This window comes from Schistocerca nitens, chromosome 12 (assembly GCF_023898315.1).
Source record: "Schistocerca nitens isolate TAMUIC-IGC-003100 chromosome 12, iqSchNite1.1, whole genome shotgun sequence".
In the NCBI taxonomy this organism is placed as follows: domain Eukaryota; kingdom Metazoa; phylum Arthropoda; class Insecta; order Orthoptera; family Acrididae; genus Schistocerca; species Schistocerca nitens.
This window is the reverse complement of record NC_064625.1, coordinates 36951975-36972826: the sequence shown is the minus strand read 5'-3', so window position 1 is coordinate 36972826 and position 20852 is coordinate 36951975. Positions and strand designations below refer to the sequence as shown.

At 41.1% G+C, this 20852-nt stretch overlaps 1 protein-coding gene across 1 annotated transcript in view; it reads right to left on the bottom strand.

Annotated features, from left to right (window-relative positions):
• Positions 1-20852, bottom strand: part of LOC126214887 (synaptic vesicle glycoprotein 2A-like) — a 177042-nt gene that overhangs the window by 3045 nt on the left and 153145 nt on the right. Inside the window, exons 7-8 of the mRNA XM_049941532.1 lie at positions 16842-17011; positions 8637-8792 (exon numbers count right to left, since the gene is read on the bottom strand). Of these exons, the coding sequence (XP_049797489.1) occupies positions 8637-8792; positions 16842-17011 (326 nt within the window). The remainder of the gene's footprint in view (positions 1-8636; positions 8793-16841; positions 17012-20852) is intronic.

Genomic DNA, 20852 nt, shown 5'->3' with positions numbered 1-20852 from the left:
ATAAATATTTAGTGCAGTAAAAGTGCTGTGTGTCAAATAACCAAAACATACATGTGGAAGAGTAACAAGAATGAAGTAAACAAGAAAGAAATCTGACCAACGAAGATGCTTTTGCATAACACGGTAATTAATCTATACAACTTGTACATCTGCAACTGCGGAAGAAAGAGGTTGAAAAAACAAAGAAAACAACTTTTTATTCATTTTTGACTTCTACATCAAACTAACAGTATTTATCTATATTACTAAACTACTAACCCGATTCACAGTGCTTGGTCCCAATTCCAGATGCCCTATTTGATGCCTCCCAGGGGCATCAAAAATTTGATTTTCAATCTTTAATACAGTATTCGAACATTACGAAGTACCTCGAAGAAAATGATTTATTAGCATATAGTCAGCATGGATTCAGAAAATACTGTTCTTGCAAAACACAACTAGCTCTTTATACTCACGAAGTAATGAGTGCTATCAACAGGGGATGTCAAATTGATTCCATATTTTTAGATTTCTAGAAGGCTTTCAACACCGTTCCTCACAAGCATCTTGTAATCAAACTGCATGCCTATGGAATATTGCCTCAGGTGTGTGACTGGATTCATGATTTCCTGTCAGAAAGGTCACAGTTTGTAGTAATAGATGGAAAGTAATCGAGTAAATCAGAAGTAATATCCAGTGCTCCCCAAGGAAGTTTATAGGCCCTCTATTGTTCGTGATCTATATTGACGAGATAGGAGACAATCTCAGTAGCTGTCTTAGATTGTTTCCAGATGATGCTATCATTTACCATCTTGTGAAGTCATCAGATGACCAACACGAATTGTAAAATATCTGTATGGTGCGAAAAGTGGCAATTGACCCTTAATAAAGGAAAGTGTGAAGTTACTCACATGAGTAATAAAAGCAATCCACTAAATTTTGATTACAGGGTAAGTCACACAAACTTGAAGGTTGTAAATTCAACTAAATACTTACAGATTACAATTACAAATAACCTAAATTGAAATGATCACATAGATAATGTTGTGGGTAGAGCAAACCAAAGACTGCAATTCATTGGCAGAACACTTAGAAGATGCAACAGATTTACTAAAGAGACTGTTTACACCACGCTTGTCCACCCTATTCTGTATTACTGCTGTGTGGTGTGGAATCTGCATCAGGTGGGACTGACGGATGGCATCGAAAAAGTACAAAGAAGGGCAGCTCTTTTTGTATTATCACGGAATAGGGGAGATAGTGCCAAAGACATTGGAGTGGCCATCATTAAAGTAAAGGCATTTTTCGTTGCAACGGGATCTTCTCATGAAATTTCAATCACCAGTTTTCTCCTCAGATTGCGAAAACATTCTGTTGGCACCCACCTACATAGGGAAAAATGATCATCACGATAAAATTAGAGAAATCATGGCTCGCACAGAAAAATTTAGGTGCTAGTTTTTCCCGCGTGCCGTTCGAGAGTGGAACGGTAGAGAGACAGCTTGAAGGTGGTTCATTGGACCCTCTGCCAGGCACTTTATTTTTGAATAGCAGAGTAATCAAGTAGATTTAGATATTGACTGAACTGAATTTTTTTACTGCATTCACTGGCATTCATTTCAAACCATACAGCCAGCACACACACAAAACTTACAAGTATTATAGACAGAACATACATAGTTACATGCGCTGTTCCAGGAATGGATTTACTGTTTGAAATTTCATGACTGAGAAGGTATTAGTGATAACCTGATCCGATTGTGATTATATGGTGCTCTTGTAAGTAGTATGTGCAGCCATTCATTTGTTTTTTCTTTTGTTATTTTCAGTTGCCAGTAACTACATGTAAATAAAAAGATGGCTGGAAACTTTTTCCTTGAGCAAAGAAAGTGGATTTTAAAGTGTTATTGGAAATGAGAAAATTTGAAAGAAGTTCAGAGATGATGTCTTACAGAGTTCATTACTTCACCACCATCACGTGTAACAATGAAATTACCCAATATATTTGAGAGGGAAAGAAGTGTGTGTCATCTGAAGAAGGAATTGTGTGGCACGAAGAAGTCAGTGGCAGACGACAGATGGGTGGACACACTGGTACAATCTTCCACAAGAAGCCCAGAGAAATCCATACAGCAATCTGCAAGTGAAACACGTGTATGCAAATCACATATTCACTGCATTTTAAAGCAAGCAAAGTGGAAATCCTACATTCGCCAGTTGTGATGAATGAGGATGATTTGTATAGGTGCCTCAAATTTTGTGACTGGATTTGTGATAATGAACAGTTGACTGATGTCATTGTTTGGTCTGATGAACCAACATTTTATCTGGATGGAACTGACAGTCACCATAACTGTGTGTACCGTGCAAGAGATAATTCCTATGTTGCGGAAGATCAATGTGTTTCCTTTTCGAAGGAAAAGTGACACGTCTAAAGTACCTTAAAATGTTGCAGGAATGAATTCTATGCTCCATAATGTTGTGACCATCTACATCACTTAAAAAAAATCATAGTCTTTTTTATTTTTGTTCAAGTTATGAAAGTTCGAACAGTGTAAACCCTTTGTGAGACACACTGCATGTACATCAATTCCATATAATCATTTTGTAATCAAATGTTATTGGAAGTGTTTGCACAGTTCCATTCTATGTTGGTCTTGGATGTAGATACCTGGGGCAATAGTGAATCTCTTGACAACATTTGCCATAATTTTGTGCAACTGAACAGAGCAGATCAATAACACTACGTACGTCTAATACCCTCCAAGATGCTTGAAAATCCTCAGGTATGGACGGAGCAAGTTGTTGCAGAGTAGTAAGTATACTGGTATCCAAATTCTGTCATAATCTAAGCATTAACAGGTACTATCTTATGTTAAAGGATTAACACAGTAAGTCAAGTAATACTGCTAGAAACTATGTATACATCTAAAGGCACTGTAACTCATGGTGTGCAAATTACCCAGACTATATTCGTCCAGTATTTGAGAGCGACAGCACTTAGCATCTTCAAACAAACTTTACACATAATTCCAAACCTTCACAAAACTCACAAAATGAAGAAAGAAAAAAAATTTGTTGCCTACTACATTTTTGCTATTTATGTACTAAAAATGCAGCATCAGGCATGATGTTTTCATTTATTACTTTTTTACTACTATCTCTATTCGCAACACATTTGGCAGACACGTCCACATATGACATGACAAAAGTCATGGGATAGCAATGTGCACATATACAGAAGGTGGTAGTATTGTGTACACAACGTATAAAAGGGCAGTACATTAGCGGAGGTGTCATTTGTATGAGGGTGACTCAGGTGAAAAGGTTTCCAGTGGGGTTATGCTCACATGAGGGAAACTACCAGACATTGAATAAAGAGTGGTAGTTGAAGCTAGACACATGGGACTTTCCGTTTCAGAATTGGTTATGAAATTCAATATTCAGACATCCATAGTGTCAAGAGTTGGCTGTCAGTCTTTACTCAATGACAAAGTGGCAGTAATTGCATATTGTTGTCAGTGCTAACAGACAGGCAATATTGCATGAAATAGCTGCAGAAATCAATGTGGGACGATGACGAATGTGTCCCTTAGAGCAGTGCAGCAAAGTTTGGTATTAACAGAGTACGGCAACAAATGTCCGACATGACTGCCTTAGCTACCAGCACGACATCGCCTGCGTCACCTCTCCTGGGGCTTGTGACTGTATCATTTGGCACCTGTACACCTGGAAGAAAAGTGGCCTGGTGAGAGGAGTTCAGATTTCAGTTTATGAGAGCTGACGTTAGGTTTAGAGTGTGTTGTAGGCCCCACAAAGCCGTGGACACGTTGTCAACATGGCACTATGCCAGCTAGTTGTGGCTCCATAATGGTGTGAGCTGTGTTTACATGGAATGGGCTGGGTCCTCTGGTCCTGGTCCAACTGTACTGCTCATTGACCGGAAATTTTTGTGTTCGGCTACTTAGAGACCATTTTCAGCCATTCGTGGACTTCATATTCCCAAACAATGATTAAATGTTTTTGGATCACATTGCACCATATCATCAGGCCACAGATGTTCACGACTGGTTTGAAGAACATCCCGGAAAATTCCACCAAATGATCTAACCATCCAAATAACCCAATATGAATCCCACTGAACATTTATGGCACATAATCAAGAGCTCAGTTTGTGCAGAAATCATGTACTGGCAACACTTTTTCAATTATGGATGGCTATAGAGGCAGCCTGGCTCAATTACTGCAGGGGACTTCCAATGACTTGTTGAGTCAATGCCATATTGAGCTGCTGCAAAAAGAGGTCCGACGTCATATTAGGAGTGTGTTATATGTTCGTTTTCCAAACAGTAAGAGGAATGAAACTTCCTGCCAGATTGAAACTGTGTGCCGGGCCGAGACTCGAACTCAGGACCTTTGCCTTTCGTGGGCAAGTGCTCTACCAACTGAGCTACCCAAGCATGACTCACACCCCGTCCTCGCAGCTTTACTTCTGCCAGTACCTCGCCTCCTACCTTCCAAACTTCACAGAAGCTCTCCTGCGAAACTTGCAGAACTAGCACTACTGAAAGAAAGTGATGTGTTGGTGAATGTGCCAACACCTTGTAGATAGAGGAGGCCGAAATGCACGCTATCTAACACAGACGGGCGTGAATTCTGGAACAGGATAAGTAGTGAATTCTAATAAGAAAAGTATGCAGCTCCTCGAATACTTAACTTTTATTTCCTTGTTGTGAATACAGCATTCTTGATGAGACATTTCATACGATAACTATCAAACTATGTAAGGCTAATGGCGCCTTGCTAAGTCGTAGACATGGACTTAGCTGAAGGCTATTCTGTCTCTCGGCAAATGAGAGCAAAGGCTTCGTCCGTATAGTCGCTAGCAACGTCGTCGTACAACTGGGGCGAGTTCTCGTACGTCTCTCGAGACCTGCTGTGTGGTGGCGCTCAGTCTACGATCACACAGTGGCGACACGCGGGTCCGACATGTACTAATGGACCGCGGCCGATTTAAGCTACCACCTAGCAAGTGTGGTGTCTGGCAGTGACACCACAGAAAGGATATTGCGGAGACATGGCTTAGCCACAGCCTGGGGGATGTTTCCAGAATGAGATTTCCACTCTGCAGTGGAGTGTGCGCTGATATGAAACTTCCTGGCAGATTAAAACTGCATGCCGAACCGAGACTCGAACATTCTGGAAACATCCCCCAGGCTGTGGCTAAGCCCTGTCTCCGCAATATCATTTCTTTCAGGAGTGCTAGTTCTGCAAGTTTTGCGGGGGAGCTTCTGTAAAGTTTGGAAGGAAGGAGACGAGGTACTGGCAGAAGTAAAGCTGCGAGGACGGGGTGTGAGTCGTGCTTGGGTAGCTCAGTTGGTAGAACACTTGCCTGTGAAAGGCAAAGGTCCTGAGTTTGAGTCTCAGTCCGGAACACAGTTTTAATCTACCAGGAAGTTTCATATCGGTGCACACTCCGCTGCAGAGTGAAAATCTCATTCTGGAGTAAGAGGAATTCTTCCACCTTACATATGAAATACGTCTTCAAGCTATTCTTGAGTACAGTACTTGTGTCTTGTATTAATTCTATTTTTTGTGACTGTTAATTTAATTTTAATTGTTATACAGGCAGTGTTTAATCAGGGTTCCATGTTAATATTTTTCTGGTTTGTTTCCTTTATATTTATTTACTAACCAACTTCTACATTTTTTATTACATTACTGCTGCATTGTCAAAGAGGACATTTACTATGTGTTTGTATCTCAGTCTCAATATGTAACAATTTTTCCTCTCAAGAAAATTGCTTAGCAAAATACATTGTTACTATAAAGCATACAAAGTGTTGTGCTTTTCATTTATGATCTGTTTTATATATTCATGCAGTATTCAGGGTTTGAGGCAGTAGAACTTAGGTGGAGTTGGCGTTCAGGCAACAATGGCAGGGGGGAAGGTACATCAAATCAAGGTTCTGTAGGTATGAGCAATAGCAGGGGAGATTTCTCCAGGTTTACCCAAATTTTATAATCTAACCAGTGTGGACACAAGGGAAAGACCACTACATAACTAGATTACTGTTGCCAGCTGATGACAGTCCAACCATTAATCCTTTGATAATAACTTTGCAGTGGAGGATTCTCTGTTGCTAGCTATGGACCTACAATAGGGTACCAAAAAGAAACCAAACTTATTTCTTTTAACTTATTTATTCAAATTTTAAGCATCTTCAATCCCCTTCAAAGTACTCTCCATTTGCAGTAATGCACGTGTCTAATCTTTTATTCCATTTTACAAGGTGTACAAGTGTACAACTTTGCTTCCGCTGTTTTTTCCCCAACATTTGAGGCTTTAATGAAACAAATTGGTTACACATGTACCATTCAAAGTATTTTCCATTGCTGGCCACTACTTTCTCCCATCTTTCAGGCAGAGTACGAATCCCATGTCAAAAAAATTGTTCATCTTTTGAAGCGATCCACGGATCCAATTTGTGACTTCATCATGAGATCGCAAGTGTTGGTCAGTCAGGATATGCACCATTGATCTAAACAGGTGATAGTCAGAGGAAGCAATGTCTGGAGAATATGGTGGGCGGGGTAGGACTTCCCATTTTAATGATTCCAAAAACATTTTAACCTCTTTTGCAACGTAGGGTCGAGCGTTGTCATGCTGCAAAATCATTTTATCGTGCCTCTTGCTGTATTGCGGCCATTTTTCTTTTAATGCTCTTCTCAAATGCATTATTTGCCTTCGATAATGAGCACCTGTGATTGTTTCACTTGGTTTTAACACCTCATAGTACACGACGACGATCTAGTCCCACCAAATGCAGAGCATGATCTTGGAGCCGTGAATATTTGGTTTGGCCGTCGACATGGAAGCATGGCCGATGCAGAAATCAGTTCTGTTTCTGTCTCTGAAGCAATTGTTCATAAACACACAAACACCATTCAATGTCTCTTGGTTTCAGCTCATAGGGGACCCACGTTCCTACTTTCTGAATCATGCCCATAGCCTTGAGACGTTTTGAAATGGTTTGCTGTGTCACTACCACTAGTTGTGCCAATTCTTCTTGAGTTTGACGTGAGACTTCACTCAGAAATGTCTCCAATTCTGCATCTTTGAAAACATTCTCTCTTCCACCACTATGACAGTCTATGACATTAAAATCGCCGTTCTTGAACCGTTGAAACCACTCATGACATGTTCTTTCACTAATAGCATCCTTACCATATGTACTCGAGAGCATTCGATGAGAGTCAGCCGCTGTTTTCTTCATATTGAAACAAGACACTAACATCTTCCACAAATGATGAGAATTAGGCTTGTAAACTAACATTTTGAATCAAGAACAACTTTATGATGCACACACAAATCGATTAATGTTTGAATGAGGTTATGTTGAGCGAGGTCCAAGCTAACTGCCTGACATCTGCAATCTGTTTCTTTCAACCGCTACTTACCGTTGTTGCCACCTATTGGCAAACAGCAGAAACAAAGTTGTACACCTTTTACAAAATATTGTTTAAATTCATCTTTTGTGATGCCTGACAGTGACTTCATCAATTTTTTCTTCACCTTAGCAACATCAACAAAACACTTTCCTTTCATGTCTTTTTTCATTCTAGGAAACGGAAAAAGTCACATGGGGCAAGGGCAGGGGAGTATAGGTAGGGGTGAGAAACAGGGGCCATTCCATTTTTGATCAAGAATTGTCATACAGACAGGGCTGTCTCAGCAGGGCATTGTCACGAAGGAAAAACCAGTCACCCGACTTCCACAAATTGAGTCACATCCGCTGTGTGCTGTTGTGGAATCTTTCAAAACTTCCAAGTAGAAAGCCCAGGTAACTGTCTGACCCTGTGGAACAAATTCCTAATGGACAATTCCTCTCATATCAAATAAACAAATCAGCGTAGTCTTAATGTTTGATTTTACCTGATGAGCTTCCTTTGAGCAAGGCGAACCTGTACTCTTCCACTGGCTCAATTGTTACTTTGATTCAGCAACGTAAGCACAGTGCTAAGTTTCATTGCATCTGTTAATTTTTGAAGAAAAGTTCGGATCATTTTGGGATTCTTCTTTCAAAGCATAGCATTCTTCCATGCGAACTTGTTTTTGTTTAGCAATCATTAGTCATGGCACGAATTTGGCAGCCAGCCTTTTCATTGAAACTTCCTGGCAGCCTTTTCATTCACAAATCTTCTGACACAATTCACCACACAATTTCTTCAGTGGTCCATCATCAATCTTCTTTGATGATTGCATGAATGTTTTCAACATTTTCATGTGTTGGGGCCGTGGAAGGACGGCCAGAATGAGGTTTGTCCAACTGACATTTCGCCATTTTTGAAACAGAAAAACCACTCAAACCCTTGAGTTTTCCCCACAGCATCATCCTTCACTTCAAGGGATTCTGTTCCATCTTTTCCAAGCAAAGAGCACAATTTCACCACCACACTCTGCTCACAAAAATCAGCCATTGAAAAAACAACATCACAAGAAACAGAAGTCACTATAAACTCTTGTGGAACTAGTCCTAACCTTCTTCAGTGATGGCTCTCAGCTCTCTTATACTGGAATGATCACTCTATCGGCTCCTAGCCACAGAATTCGCTCTTGTCTGACTGAGTGACAAGTTTCTTTGCATCAGACTCACCTGGAGTAGTTGGTCTGAACGTCAACAGGTGGTGGCATCTGTCCAGCGAGGATAGCGATGACATCACAGACGCTGGTCTCCTGGCCGGGGTAAGCCATGTTGTACTGCGACATGCGGGTCACCAGGTCTGGCAGCCACAGCAGGAATCCATTAGAGCTGCAAATGGAAAACAGCAGCTGTAGAAAATGTGGCTGTCCTATCATCTTCAGTCGCAAGGTATCATACACACTGATGAGTCAAAGTGTTATGACCCCCTGCTTAATAGTTTCTCTGTCCGTCTTTGGAACAAAAAATGACTGATTCTGCATATCAGGGATCTGACAGTTTGTTGATAGGTTTGTGAAGTAATGTGCCATTAGATGATTAATGACAGACCATGTAATTTATTTAAATACCGTGCTGTTGATTTGTGTACACTATGATGGGCGCCTGATAGCGATGAAAATGGGTTCCATAGGATTCACATCAGGTGAATTTGGCCACTGAGACATCATTGCAAGTTCACTATAACACTCCTCACCAAACCACTGTAGCATGATTCTGGCTCTGAGACACAAACAGTTATACTGCTGAAAGATGACAGAGCCGTCAGGGAAGACATCAAGCATGAAGTGATGCAGATAGTTTGCAGCTGTCAGCGTGTCTTCGATTACTACCACAGGTCCCACGTGAGCATAGGAGAATGCCTCTCATAGCATAATACTGCTCTCACCAGCCTATTTCTGTGGCGTATTCTACATTTTGAGGTGCCATTCATCTAGATGATGGAGTTTGAGGAGACAACTGTCAACCTAGTGTAGCAAAACTGTGATTCAACTGAACAGCCAATACGTTTCCTCTGATTGACGGTCAAATCCCAATGGTCCTGTGCCCACTGTAGTTGTAACTGACAATGTCATCATGTCAATGTGTGAACACATAGGGATGGTCTGCTGTGAAGCCCTATTTTCAACCAAGTATGATGAATGGTGTGCTCCAAAACATGGTGCATGCGCAAGTATTGTGCTCTTTTCTTTTGGCAGAGATGCTACAGACCACCATCTATCCTACTTTACTGAGCAGACAAGTTTCTGAACCCCATGTTCTGTCAAGAGTCATGGACATTCAAGCATTTAGTGCCTAGTGGTAATTTCATTGTCTTGTACTACCTCTTGAAGCAGATGTTCACAACAGTAGCACATGAACATTCGACTAGTTTCGTCATTTTTGAGATATTTGTTCACAGGCTCTGCATAATAATAATCTGTCCTTTGTCAGAGGTGCTTGCCTCAACAGATTTTCCCATTTCCAGCCCACATCTTTGCTAGGGTGATTCCCCTTACATGCCTGCTCCACATACGTTTCTTACTGTGTCATATGCTTCCAGTGCCAGCAGGGAGCATCCAACATTGTGGAGGGTAGTGGTAATAATGTTTTGGCTTCTCAGTTTATGATACCTCCAGGTTTTATTTTTTTGTCTGGTGTGTATGCAGATGAACTCTTTCTGGTCTGTGGTTATAATTTTTTCCTACTTTATTCTCGGGATTGACCTAATAAAGATCAGCGAGTTGGTCAAAAGACTTAATCCAGAAGACTCCGATAGAGTTTGATGAATCTGATGATAAAGATGATGCTTTGATGGAAAGAGATTAAAGAGAAGAAAGTTTATCAGAAGAGGAAACTGTGCCCCTTGCTCTAATTCAACAAAGCAATGAGTTCTGGAGGCATGGGTTGAGAAAATAGTGTTATTAAAATAACTACTGCTTTTCACCAGATAGATTACATAGAAAACTTTTGCTGGAATATTGTGAAGTGTTTACTTACACTTGTTGAAAGGGTTGACACCATGTTAGTAGTCTCACTTATCTTGAAATATACAGCAAATGTGAAGAATATGTGTACTGCTTATCACTGATTATTTGTAATAAAGCTACTTGAAACTGCTTTGTTGTGTGTATAATTGTCCTATTTAGTCCTGAGGTATCATATATGATACCACCTACAAAAATTTCACTATGTATTCAAAAATGTTTTGAGGGTCACTTGATATTAATTAAAAGTAACACAAAGCAATTAACAAAAATGTGGCTAATTTGAACATTTAATATGTGCTCAGGACTCGAGAGGCTATAGGAAAGAGACATTTCACACAAACGATAGTAGTTGTGTGTCCTGGGATTCCAATTGACACTGAAACCACTTACACTGATCAGCCAAAACATATTGGCCACCACCCACTGAAAGACTAAACACTGTCTAATGACATTGTGGGCACGTAGCATGATAAGGAAAGTCTGGTAGCAAAGCAGAGACCTAAAATGGATCAATCTAGTGACAAAAAGCTTTGCATATATAGAAGTTCACTGTCATAAGCAACTTTAACTGAGGGCATATTGTTACTGCATGATGCATGTGACTAGCATCTCAGAAGTAGGGTAGCTGGTTGGCTGTTCACACGTTACTGTTGTGAGCTCCTTCAGGAAATCTTCAAAGGATGGGAGAACTCTGAATAAGTGACAAAGTGTCAAAAGTCCACACATCATCACAAAACGCGGGTGCTTGTCAGCTCTGTAAAGCAGGATAGGCAGTGATCTGTGCTAGATATGATGACAAAGCTGGTATGGAAGCAAGTGTTTCCAAGCATACCATTCAGCATACACAACTGAATGAAGGCCCTACAGCTAACATCCTCCAAGTGTTCCCATGTTGATCCAATGACATCAACAGTTACAAGTAAAAGTAAAGTGCGCACCTTTTCACCAAAACTGGACAGTGGGGCAACGGAAAGGTGTTGCATGGTTAGACACATTTCTCATTACGCCAGGTTGATGATCGTGTGTGGATACAGGATCATTTGAGTGAATATCTGCTCGAAATATGCATTGTAGCATGACTGTAGGCTGCTGGGGGGCAGTATTATGATATTGGGGGCGGGGGGCAGTCATCTGGGCTTCCATGGAACCTGTGGCAGTAATCTAAGGCACAGGGATAGCTGCAGGCTACATAAAGCACCTGTACACCATATACCTTTGAAAACCCACTGAGGACTTGTCAAAGACATGTTGTGCAGAAATGTTGCCGTACTGTGTTCCAAAAGTAGACCAACTTGCTTTTAAGCTGGTGGTCATAATGTCTGGACTTATAAGTATATTACATGTATTAAATGAAAGACAGGAAAGTAGGAGCTCTCTAACATGCATAGGTTCCATTATATAGACTGTTCCTTGTATAATCTCCACTTTGGACATAAAATCTGACCGCAATTACTCTTGATCGTTCCTCCTCGTAAGTGTTTTGTCCCAAGGGGCTCAATTAGTTCAGCTTAATATGTCAGACTGCCTAATTCAAGGGTAAAGTACTCATGAACTGACCTCTTATTGCAGAAGGATGATGCAGACACACATTATGGGTCAACAACTGAAAGTGAAGACCACTCACATACTTCTTGGAGAGGCACATCATTTCTTATATAATCACTGCCTGCTGTGGGCATAGTGTCCAGTTTGGTATGAAAGCACAGAAGAGAAAACTCCATATAGCAAACCAAGTCATCTTGTACAGCAGCAGGGGGCTGCCCAAAAGCAAAGTCTGAATGAAGTTCATAATGAAGGTCAGGTAATAAGGTCTGTTTGGTATGTTTTCAGAGAACAGATTAAGTGCAAACAGAAGAATGATTTTTATAGCCCTAAGAGACCGTCATCATTGCAGCCATAGCCAGTGGTGCTCCCCTGAATCATGTGGCACGAAGCAAGCAATGTGGTGCATGCTATATTAATTTTCATAGGCCTGTTAGCACCATGGACCTGAATGCAGTGTGTCGTCTGGGGCATCTGGCGGTGGAAGACGTGGCAGTTCTTAGTGGTCACTATTGACTAACCTCACAATCAATTCCCCATGCAAACAGGCTTCAAAATGTCCAACGGTACCCCCTAACCACTGTGTCAGCCAATAGGCATCACTGGATGCGGATATGGAGGGGCATGCGGTCAGCACACAACTCTCCCAGCTGTCGACAGTTTTCATGAGCAGACTGCTACTTCTCAATCAGGCAGTTCCCAATTGGAATCATAAGGGCTGAGTGCAACCCTCAGCAGACCCAGATGGTCACCCAAACCAAGAGCTAGTCACGCTCAACAGTGCTTAACTTCGGTGATCTGATGGGAACTGGTGCTAGCACTGTAGCAATGCCAATAGCTCATATAGTCAATGGATAGCTATAAACAGAGGCCAAAACATAAAATGTCATCATAAGCATCCTAGATCAGTCCAGAGTGAATATCAAAAGAGAGAAACTGTAACACAATCAACAAATGATACATTCTGAAGGATTCAAATGGCTGTGCACAACCATGCACGTATTTAATTCCAGACCTACACCAGGTTAAGGTCCTACTAATTGCACTGTTTGTAGGACTGGAACTGCTATTACTCACTAACTGCACCATCTCAAACTTTGGCTCAATACTGCAGCTTGTTGCAGAACAGGAATAACTGTCAAATACAAAATCCCCAATGCTGGATAACCCACTGTCACTCCCCTCATTTTCCTGTGGTGATCCATCCTAGCCGTATGCCCTGCTATAGTCTACTTCTTGTCTCCACTTTCCAGGTGCTAGTCTCCTATTGTATCTCTCTGATCTCAGAGGATAATTCACACAGTTCTGCTGCACCCTTCTCTGGTAAAATTTGAGGTACCTGTCATGTCTGAGCTTCCAAGCTTAGGACTGCTGCCCATTATCACTCTTTTCATCAGTGTTTTGCATGTGTCTGGTTTTTGTTTTATTCTGTAACAACTTGGGAAAGAAGTGGTCGAAGTAGAACTTGCTTCCATAGTAAAATTCAGTAGAGGCTTGGTTCAGAGATGATGTTTGATCCTGAGTTGGCTGCACCCAATTGGGGTGGAAAAAAATGCATCAGATGTGTTGCCAGTGAAGGGAGCACAGATTACCAGATACAGTTCCCAACCACAGGATTGTGGCACAAGGCTCTGGATTTATGCCCTGAAGCACTCAAAACTTCTGGAGCTCTCCTCAATATCTTTCTGGATTAACAGTTCTCAAAGAAATAAAATTTGTGAAGTAAAAGATAGGTGCTGGAAGAATTGAAGGTGACAGGGTGGGCATATTGTTCAGTGAGAGAGAGTAGTGACTCTGGCCCAGGTTGCCATACAGCTTCCAACCAACGTACAGTGCACACAAAATAACCGTGGCCATTAGATGCGCAGTTGTATGGGGAAGTGTGGGGAGAGTGGCAATGGTGGGTGCCGAGTGCTGCAGGGGAAGTGCCATTTTAAACTGAAGCCTACACTCACATTTTTTTTGTAAATATTAAGTGGGGTCCCACCAAGACCACACTTCCGTGGCTACCATTCAAAAAGATCTGATGTCACCTCTGCTTTCATAAGTATCTAAAAAGAATTGAGGTGCAATGATTTGTTTTTGCATGGTTTGTTAACCATCTGCAACTTTTAGAGAAGCATCATGAGAAGAATTTTGAGTGAAACCTACACATTTCTCTGGTTGCCATATCAAAATTTGCTTCTTTTGGCAAAACACAGTGGAGTTTACACTGTCTCACCTCACTAACATATTGTGCAGACACAATTGCAAGATAATTCTGAAACAGTGGTTTATTAAGTTTATTAAGAGAGGGACTGAGGAAAAGTAAAGTCAGTAGCTTATGAAAAATCACATCCTCAGTACAAAAAAACATGTAATGTCTTCACACCATATTGTTCCAAGACACACAGCATTTCTCATTTCACCAGCTATCGATGGCCCTTAAAAATTACATTCTTTGACCAAAAAAGTCTGTAGTTATTGGAATAATATGGGAGATAATGAAGTTTTACATAATAACAATATGGTAAAATACTATCCACTTTGCAAGCTATCATTTGCCAAAATCTCATTTTGACATCTGAAACTATTTATGAAATATAAGGAATGTTGTGGATATTTCACTCTGGCTTTATAATTGGTGTGGTGCGATCACGTCTACCCAGTCTAAAGAAAAATTCAATATGTTAGCTAAATTTCAGATGCTGCAACATATTATGTAATATGCACCAAATGCAAAATCAAAGCCACTTCTTATTTTCATTGCACAATTTTCTGAATTTTGTGCAGTGTCTTACTTTCACCTAAATATCACAAACACTATGACCAGTAACGGAGTGATGGGCACATCATCATGAACCGGACATATAAAGCTATAAGTAAAGTAAAAAGGAAATTTTTTACCATATAGTTTCTGCAACATCATTTGAGAAAGATTGCAGCACATGCACCTCGATTCTGTCACTGCTGTCTGGCTGAAAGGTGAAAAACACTTATCAGCCTCCCCTACTGAACAAACGAATAAAATGAACTCGTGCAGTGCTTACAACAAACACTGGTCACTAGGCATCAGCCACCATATCCTACACGAGCTATACACACTGCTGCACAATTAACGATTGGTTCTAACAGTGAATCTGCCACCAGCATAGAGACTGATCCACTTATACAAAATAAACCACTGCTTCTGTCTTTGGTGAGTTATTTATGTCCATTAGCAGTCTGTCATCACCATACCCTCTAGAAAATTTGCAGTCAACCATTATAGCCTCTCACTGAGATAAGTCCCTCAAGGAACCTGGGGGCACGTTGTTGATAACATCTGCTCACTCTATTGTAAGTATTCTTGCTGTGGCGACACTCTGTTACACACGTGCAGTTTCAATCCACACACTGTATCTGACGTTCAGTACTTCATCAAAAGTTTCCGGATACCCCCATGTAATGCACAACTGCCAACTGGATATTGAGAGAGGCTGCTCTGGCATAAAAGGAGATTTTGAGTAGTGTTGTCAGTAGCGAAACAGTAAACAGAATGGGACAGTCAGGAGAGCACAGTGACTATGAACGTGTAGTAGTAACAAATCCATCAGGAGCACTTCAACCCTTCTAAAGCTGCCCAAATTCACTGTTGGTGACATGTTTGTTAAGTGAAAAAGGGGAGGAACTGACACAGATAAACAGGGACCTGGCAGGCCTTACGTACTGATGAACAGCACTGCAGAGGTCGATTGTAAAAAAAGCACGAAATCAGGAGGACTTTTACTCGTATGTTCCAAAGTGCTACCAGCAGTCAAGCTAGCACAATGACTGTGCATTGGGAGCTAAAAGGAATCAGGTACAATGGTTGAGTATCTCCCCGCAACCGGTGCCTTTCTGTAGTGAGTGCTAAGTGACATTTGTGATGGCATAAAGAGTGACGTCACTGGACGGTGGATAACTGGAAACGAGGAATTTGGGGAGATGAATTACACTATGCCCTCTGGGAATCAGGTGGAAGTGTCAGAGTTTGTCCAGTGCCTGGAGAATACTTCCATCAGTTGTTGTGTCAACAGCGGCATGTGGAAGGATGTGCTGTTACTGTACAGGAGTTTTTATTGTGGTCAGGGTGTTGTCCCCATTTTTTGCTTCAGTGGAAGAATCTGAACACATTCTGCAGCATTATGTACTGCATACAGCAGAGCAACAGTTTAGATACAATGATTGTCTGTATTAGCATGACAATTGAACCAGTTATAATCAGCATCTATGGGCCAATGGTCTGTGGGCAGTGACGTCCCTGAAATAAACTGCCCTGTGCAGTGTCCCGACTTGAACCCAATGGAACATCTGATGGAGACAGCAGTGTCCAACATCACTACCTCCTCTGGTTTCAGCTCTTGAGGAATAATGCACTGCCAGTCCTCCACAGACATTCAGAAACGTCATTGGAAAGTGTCCCCAACAGTGTTTAAGCCATCATTATACTGAAAGGTAGACAAAGGCTTTATTAATGTCCATTAATAGCTGTCCAGATACTTTTGAACAGGTGGTGTACATACCTATAGTTTGTTTACAGACTATCAAGGAGGACACAGATATACAAACACATTATTATTATTATTTATTATTATTATCATTATTAATCTGTTTCTGTACCATAATATGGCAACCACTCCTTTAAATGCATGAATGTTAGCAGACTGTAAATTTGTTGTACATACTGTTTTTCTCCTATCATGTTTTTCTTGGTGGTTGGTGCTATACATTTGTATCTGCTTGACAGTGGCACACAAGCCTAAACTACAATAGACAATGAAAACTGTTACAGTCAAAAGTAGAAAATGACGTCATTTATACACTGGGAGCTTAACAGGATAGCCTCCGCGCACCTGCAGTTAGTACGTACCTGGCGTAGAGGCCAAACTGCAGAAGACAGGCGAGCAGTGTGTACAGCAGGTAGGGCGGTCTGAACAGTGGGGCAGTCTGCCTCCACATGTGGCGAGCGATGGCCGCTGGGGACTTGGTGTCGACACCCACCGATGACACTGACTGCGAGTCCCTCTGGAGGGCTGTAACCTGTGCAAAGGTAAGGTGGTGGTTCTTCTGTCAACTGCTTGTTCCTTTCCCTCCATCCCATCAAATCATTCCAATTACTTGCACCCATTATCACATAAGGTTCCAGTTTCCTGTCTATCTTCTCATATAGCTTCCCTTCCCCTTCCCATATGATTCTACACACATCTGTTTTGCATCACCTCAGTCCAAAGAGTTCAGGAAACAGAAAACTGGAACAGCGATCCACATAAACATCATTTCCACCCTTTTTATTGCTCACGAACACCACACATTGCATGTTGTACCACCATACAGCAATACCTTCAGAGGTGGTGGTCCAGATTGCTGTACACACCGGTACCTCTAATACCCAGTAGCACGTCCTCTTGCATTGACACATGCCTGTATTTGTCGTTGCATACTATCCACAAGTTCATCAAGGCATTGTTGGTCCAGAATGTCCCACTCCTCAACGGCGATTTGGCGTAGATCCTTCAGAGTGGTTGGTAGGTCACATCATCCATAAACAGCCATTTTCAGTCCAACCCAGGCATGTTCAACAGGGTTCAAGTCTGGAGAACATGCTGAGCAGCCCATTCAGCATGCTGTTGTGCCCATCTGTACCACACTGTATGTTGTCATGATTGCAAAGATGGTTCTCACCATGGACTTCATGAGCGAAGTTGCGCATCGTGCAGCCTATTGCACACAGTTTGAGTCTTAACACAACATCCTCTGGCTGCACGAAAAGCATTATTCAACATGGTGGCTTTGCTGTCAGCGTTCAGCCGGCCGCGGTGGTCTAACGGTTAAGGCGCTCAGTCCGGAACCGTGCAACTGCTACGGTCGCAGGTTCGAATCCTGCCTCGGGCATGGATGTGTGTGATGTCCTTAGGTTAGTTAGGTTTAAGTAGTTCTAAGTTCTAGGGGACTGATGACCACAGATGTTAAGTCCCATAGTGCTCAGAGCCATTTGAACCATTTTTGTCAGCGTTCCTCTAAGTGATAATCCATAAGTAGCGGTCGCCCACTGTAGTAGTAGCTCTTGGGTGGCCTGAGCGAGGCATGTCATTGACAGTTTCTGTCTCTCTGTATCTCCTCCATATCCAAACAACCTCGCTTTGGTTCACTCTGAGACACCTGGACACTTCCCTTGTTGAGAGCCCTTCCTGGCACAAAGTAACAATGTGGACATGATCAAACTGTGGTATTGAGGGTAGTGTCCTTGGCCCAGTACTATTCCTCATTTACATAAACGACTTCCCACAGAGCATCAAGCATGGACAAACAATATTGTTTGCAGATGACTCAAATGTTCTAATCAGTGACAAATCACCAGATGCACTAAAAGAAAAAGCCAAACAAACACTAAACAGTGTACATGAGTGGGCATCCAATAATAAACTAACACTAAATCTTAAAAAAACAAATGCTGTTAACTTCTATGTCTGCAAAAAACCACACTATAACAACTTTAAGTTAAACAATGAAACTATAGAATGTGTAGACTACACAAAATTTCTTGGTATGTATGTTGACAGTCAGTTAAAGTGGGAAGAACATATTAAAATACTTAGTAACAGAATCGCTACAGCATGCTATGCTCTGAGAATTCTGACTGCAGTTTGTGATACTACATGTGTCAGATCTGTATATTTTTCTAATATCCACTCTGTTATTACCTATGGAATAATATTTTGGGGAGTCAACAGTAAAAATATTCAAATAGTTTTCAAATTACAGAAAAGAGCAATTCGTATAACAACCAAGAGTGGCAGTAGGGCTCACTGCCTTGAACATTTCCAAAAGCTGGAAATCCTAACTGTCCCCTGTGAATACATTTTTCAAAGTGTTATGTATGTAAAAAAAATATTGACTGCTATATGAAAAATTCTTTAGTACACAGCTATGAAACTAGAAACCAATACAATCTGCATCTAGAGAGGAAAAATAAATTTAAAATTCAGCAGAGCTTGTTGTACAATGCTGTTAAATTATATAATAAATTACCCCAAAAAATAAAAGATATTGACACAATCGGACAGTTCAAAACAAAACTAAAATTTTTTTTATTAAATAAAAGTTATTACGCAGTAATGGACTATCTGAATTAAAACATGTAGTGTAATTAAACTAGCCTGCATTGTAATACATGAGGAAATAATTATAATATAAAATCAAAAATTGTACAGTATTATAAGAAAATTACAAATTACACAAGGATATAAAACTAATTTAAGATACCTCAAAAATGTGTGTAAATACAAATTTTATGTGTATAATTGTAGGTATATTGTATTGTATATGATTTTCCTGACGAAATCCACACAATGTAAATTGTTACATGGATTAATAAAGAAATCAATCAATAAAAAAAAAATTGACCATTTGGGCATGGCTGAACTGCAGATAACACGAGATGTGTACCTCCTTATTGGTGGAATGACTGGAACTGATCGGCTGTCGGGCCCACTCCGTCTAATAGGCACTGCTCATGCATGCTTGTTTACATCTTTGGACGTGTTTAGTGACATTTCTGAACAGTCAAAGGGGCTGTGTCTGTGATAAAATATCCACAGTCAAGGTCTATCTTCAGGAGTTCTGGGAAACGGGCTGATGCAAAACTTTTTTTGAAGTGTGTAGTTCCCTGCCATCCACTTTGTCATATAATTCAAGTTCTCTTCCCTGTACCTTATCATACAAAAACAATTACCCACTGTTCATGTTGTATGCTTCCAGTTACATGCCCTTCACCATGCTGCATGATTACAATTACCTATTCTCCAAGTGGTCGTATGATTTGAATTATCTGCTCTCCACATTGTCATATGATTCCACTTACCTATCCAGTATCTAGTCAGATGATTACAGTTACCTGGTAGACTGATTGTGTAAACACTGAAGAGCCAAGGAAGCTGATACACCTGTCAAATATCTTGTAGGGCCCCTGCCAAAAATGCAGAAGTGCCACAACACAACGTGGCACTGACTTGACTAATAGTGCCAGAGGGAACTGACACCATGAATTATGCATGGCTGTCCATAAATCCATAAGAGTACAAAAGGGTGGAGATCTCTTCTGAACAGCACATTACAAGGCATCCCATATATGCTCAATAATATTCATGTCTCAGCAAAAGTGTTTGAAGTCAGTAGAGTGTTCCTGGAGCCACTCTGTAGCAGTTCTGGAAATGTGGGGCATCAAATTGCCGTCCTGAAATTGTCCAAATCTGTCAGAATGCACAATGGACATGAAAGGTTGCTGGTGATCAGACAGGATGCTTACATATGTGTTACCTGTCAGAGTTATATCTAGACATATCAGGGGTCCCATATCACTCCAACTGCACACATCCCACATCATTACAGAGCCTCCACCAGGTTGAACAGTCCCCTGCTGACATGCAAGTATCATGGATTCACGAGGTTATCTCTAAACCCAAACATGTCCATCTGTTTGATACAATTGGCAAGACGTAAAGCTTTGTGTCATGCAGTATTCAAGGGTACATCAGTCGGCCTTCGGCTCTGAAAGTCCATATCGATGATGTTTTGTTGAATGGTTCACACAGGCACTTGTTGATGGCTCAACATTGAAATCTGCAGCAATTTTCAAAAGGGTTGCACTTCCGTCACACTGAATGATTCTCTTCAGTTGTTGTTGGTCCCATTCTTGCAGGATCTTATTCCAACTGCAGTGATATTGGGAATTTGATGTTTTACCAGATTCTTGTTTTCATAGTACACTCGTGCGATGGTCATATGGGAAAATCCTCACTTCATCGCTACCTCGGAGATGCTGAGTCCCATAGCTCATGCGCCGACTATAAAACCATGTTCAAACTCACTTAAATCTTGATAA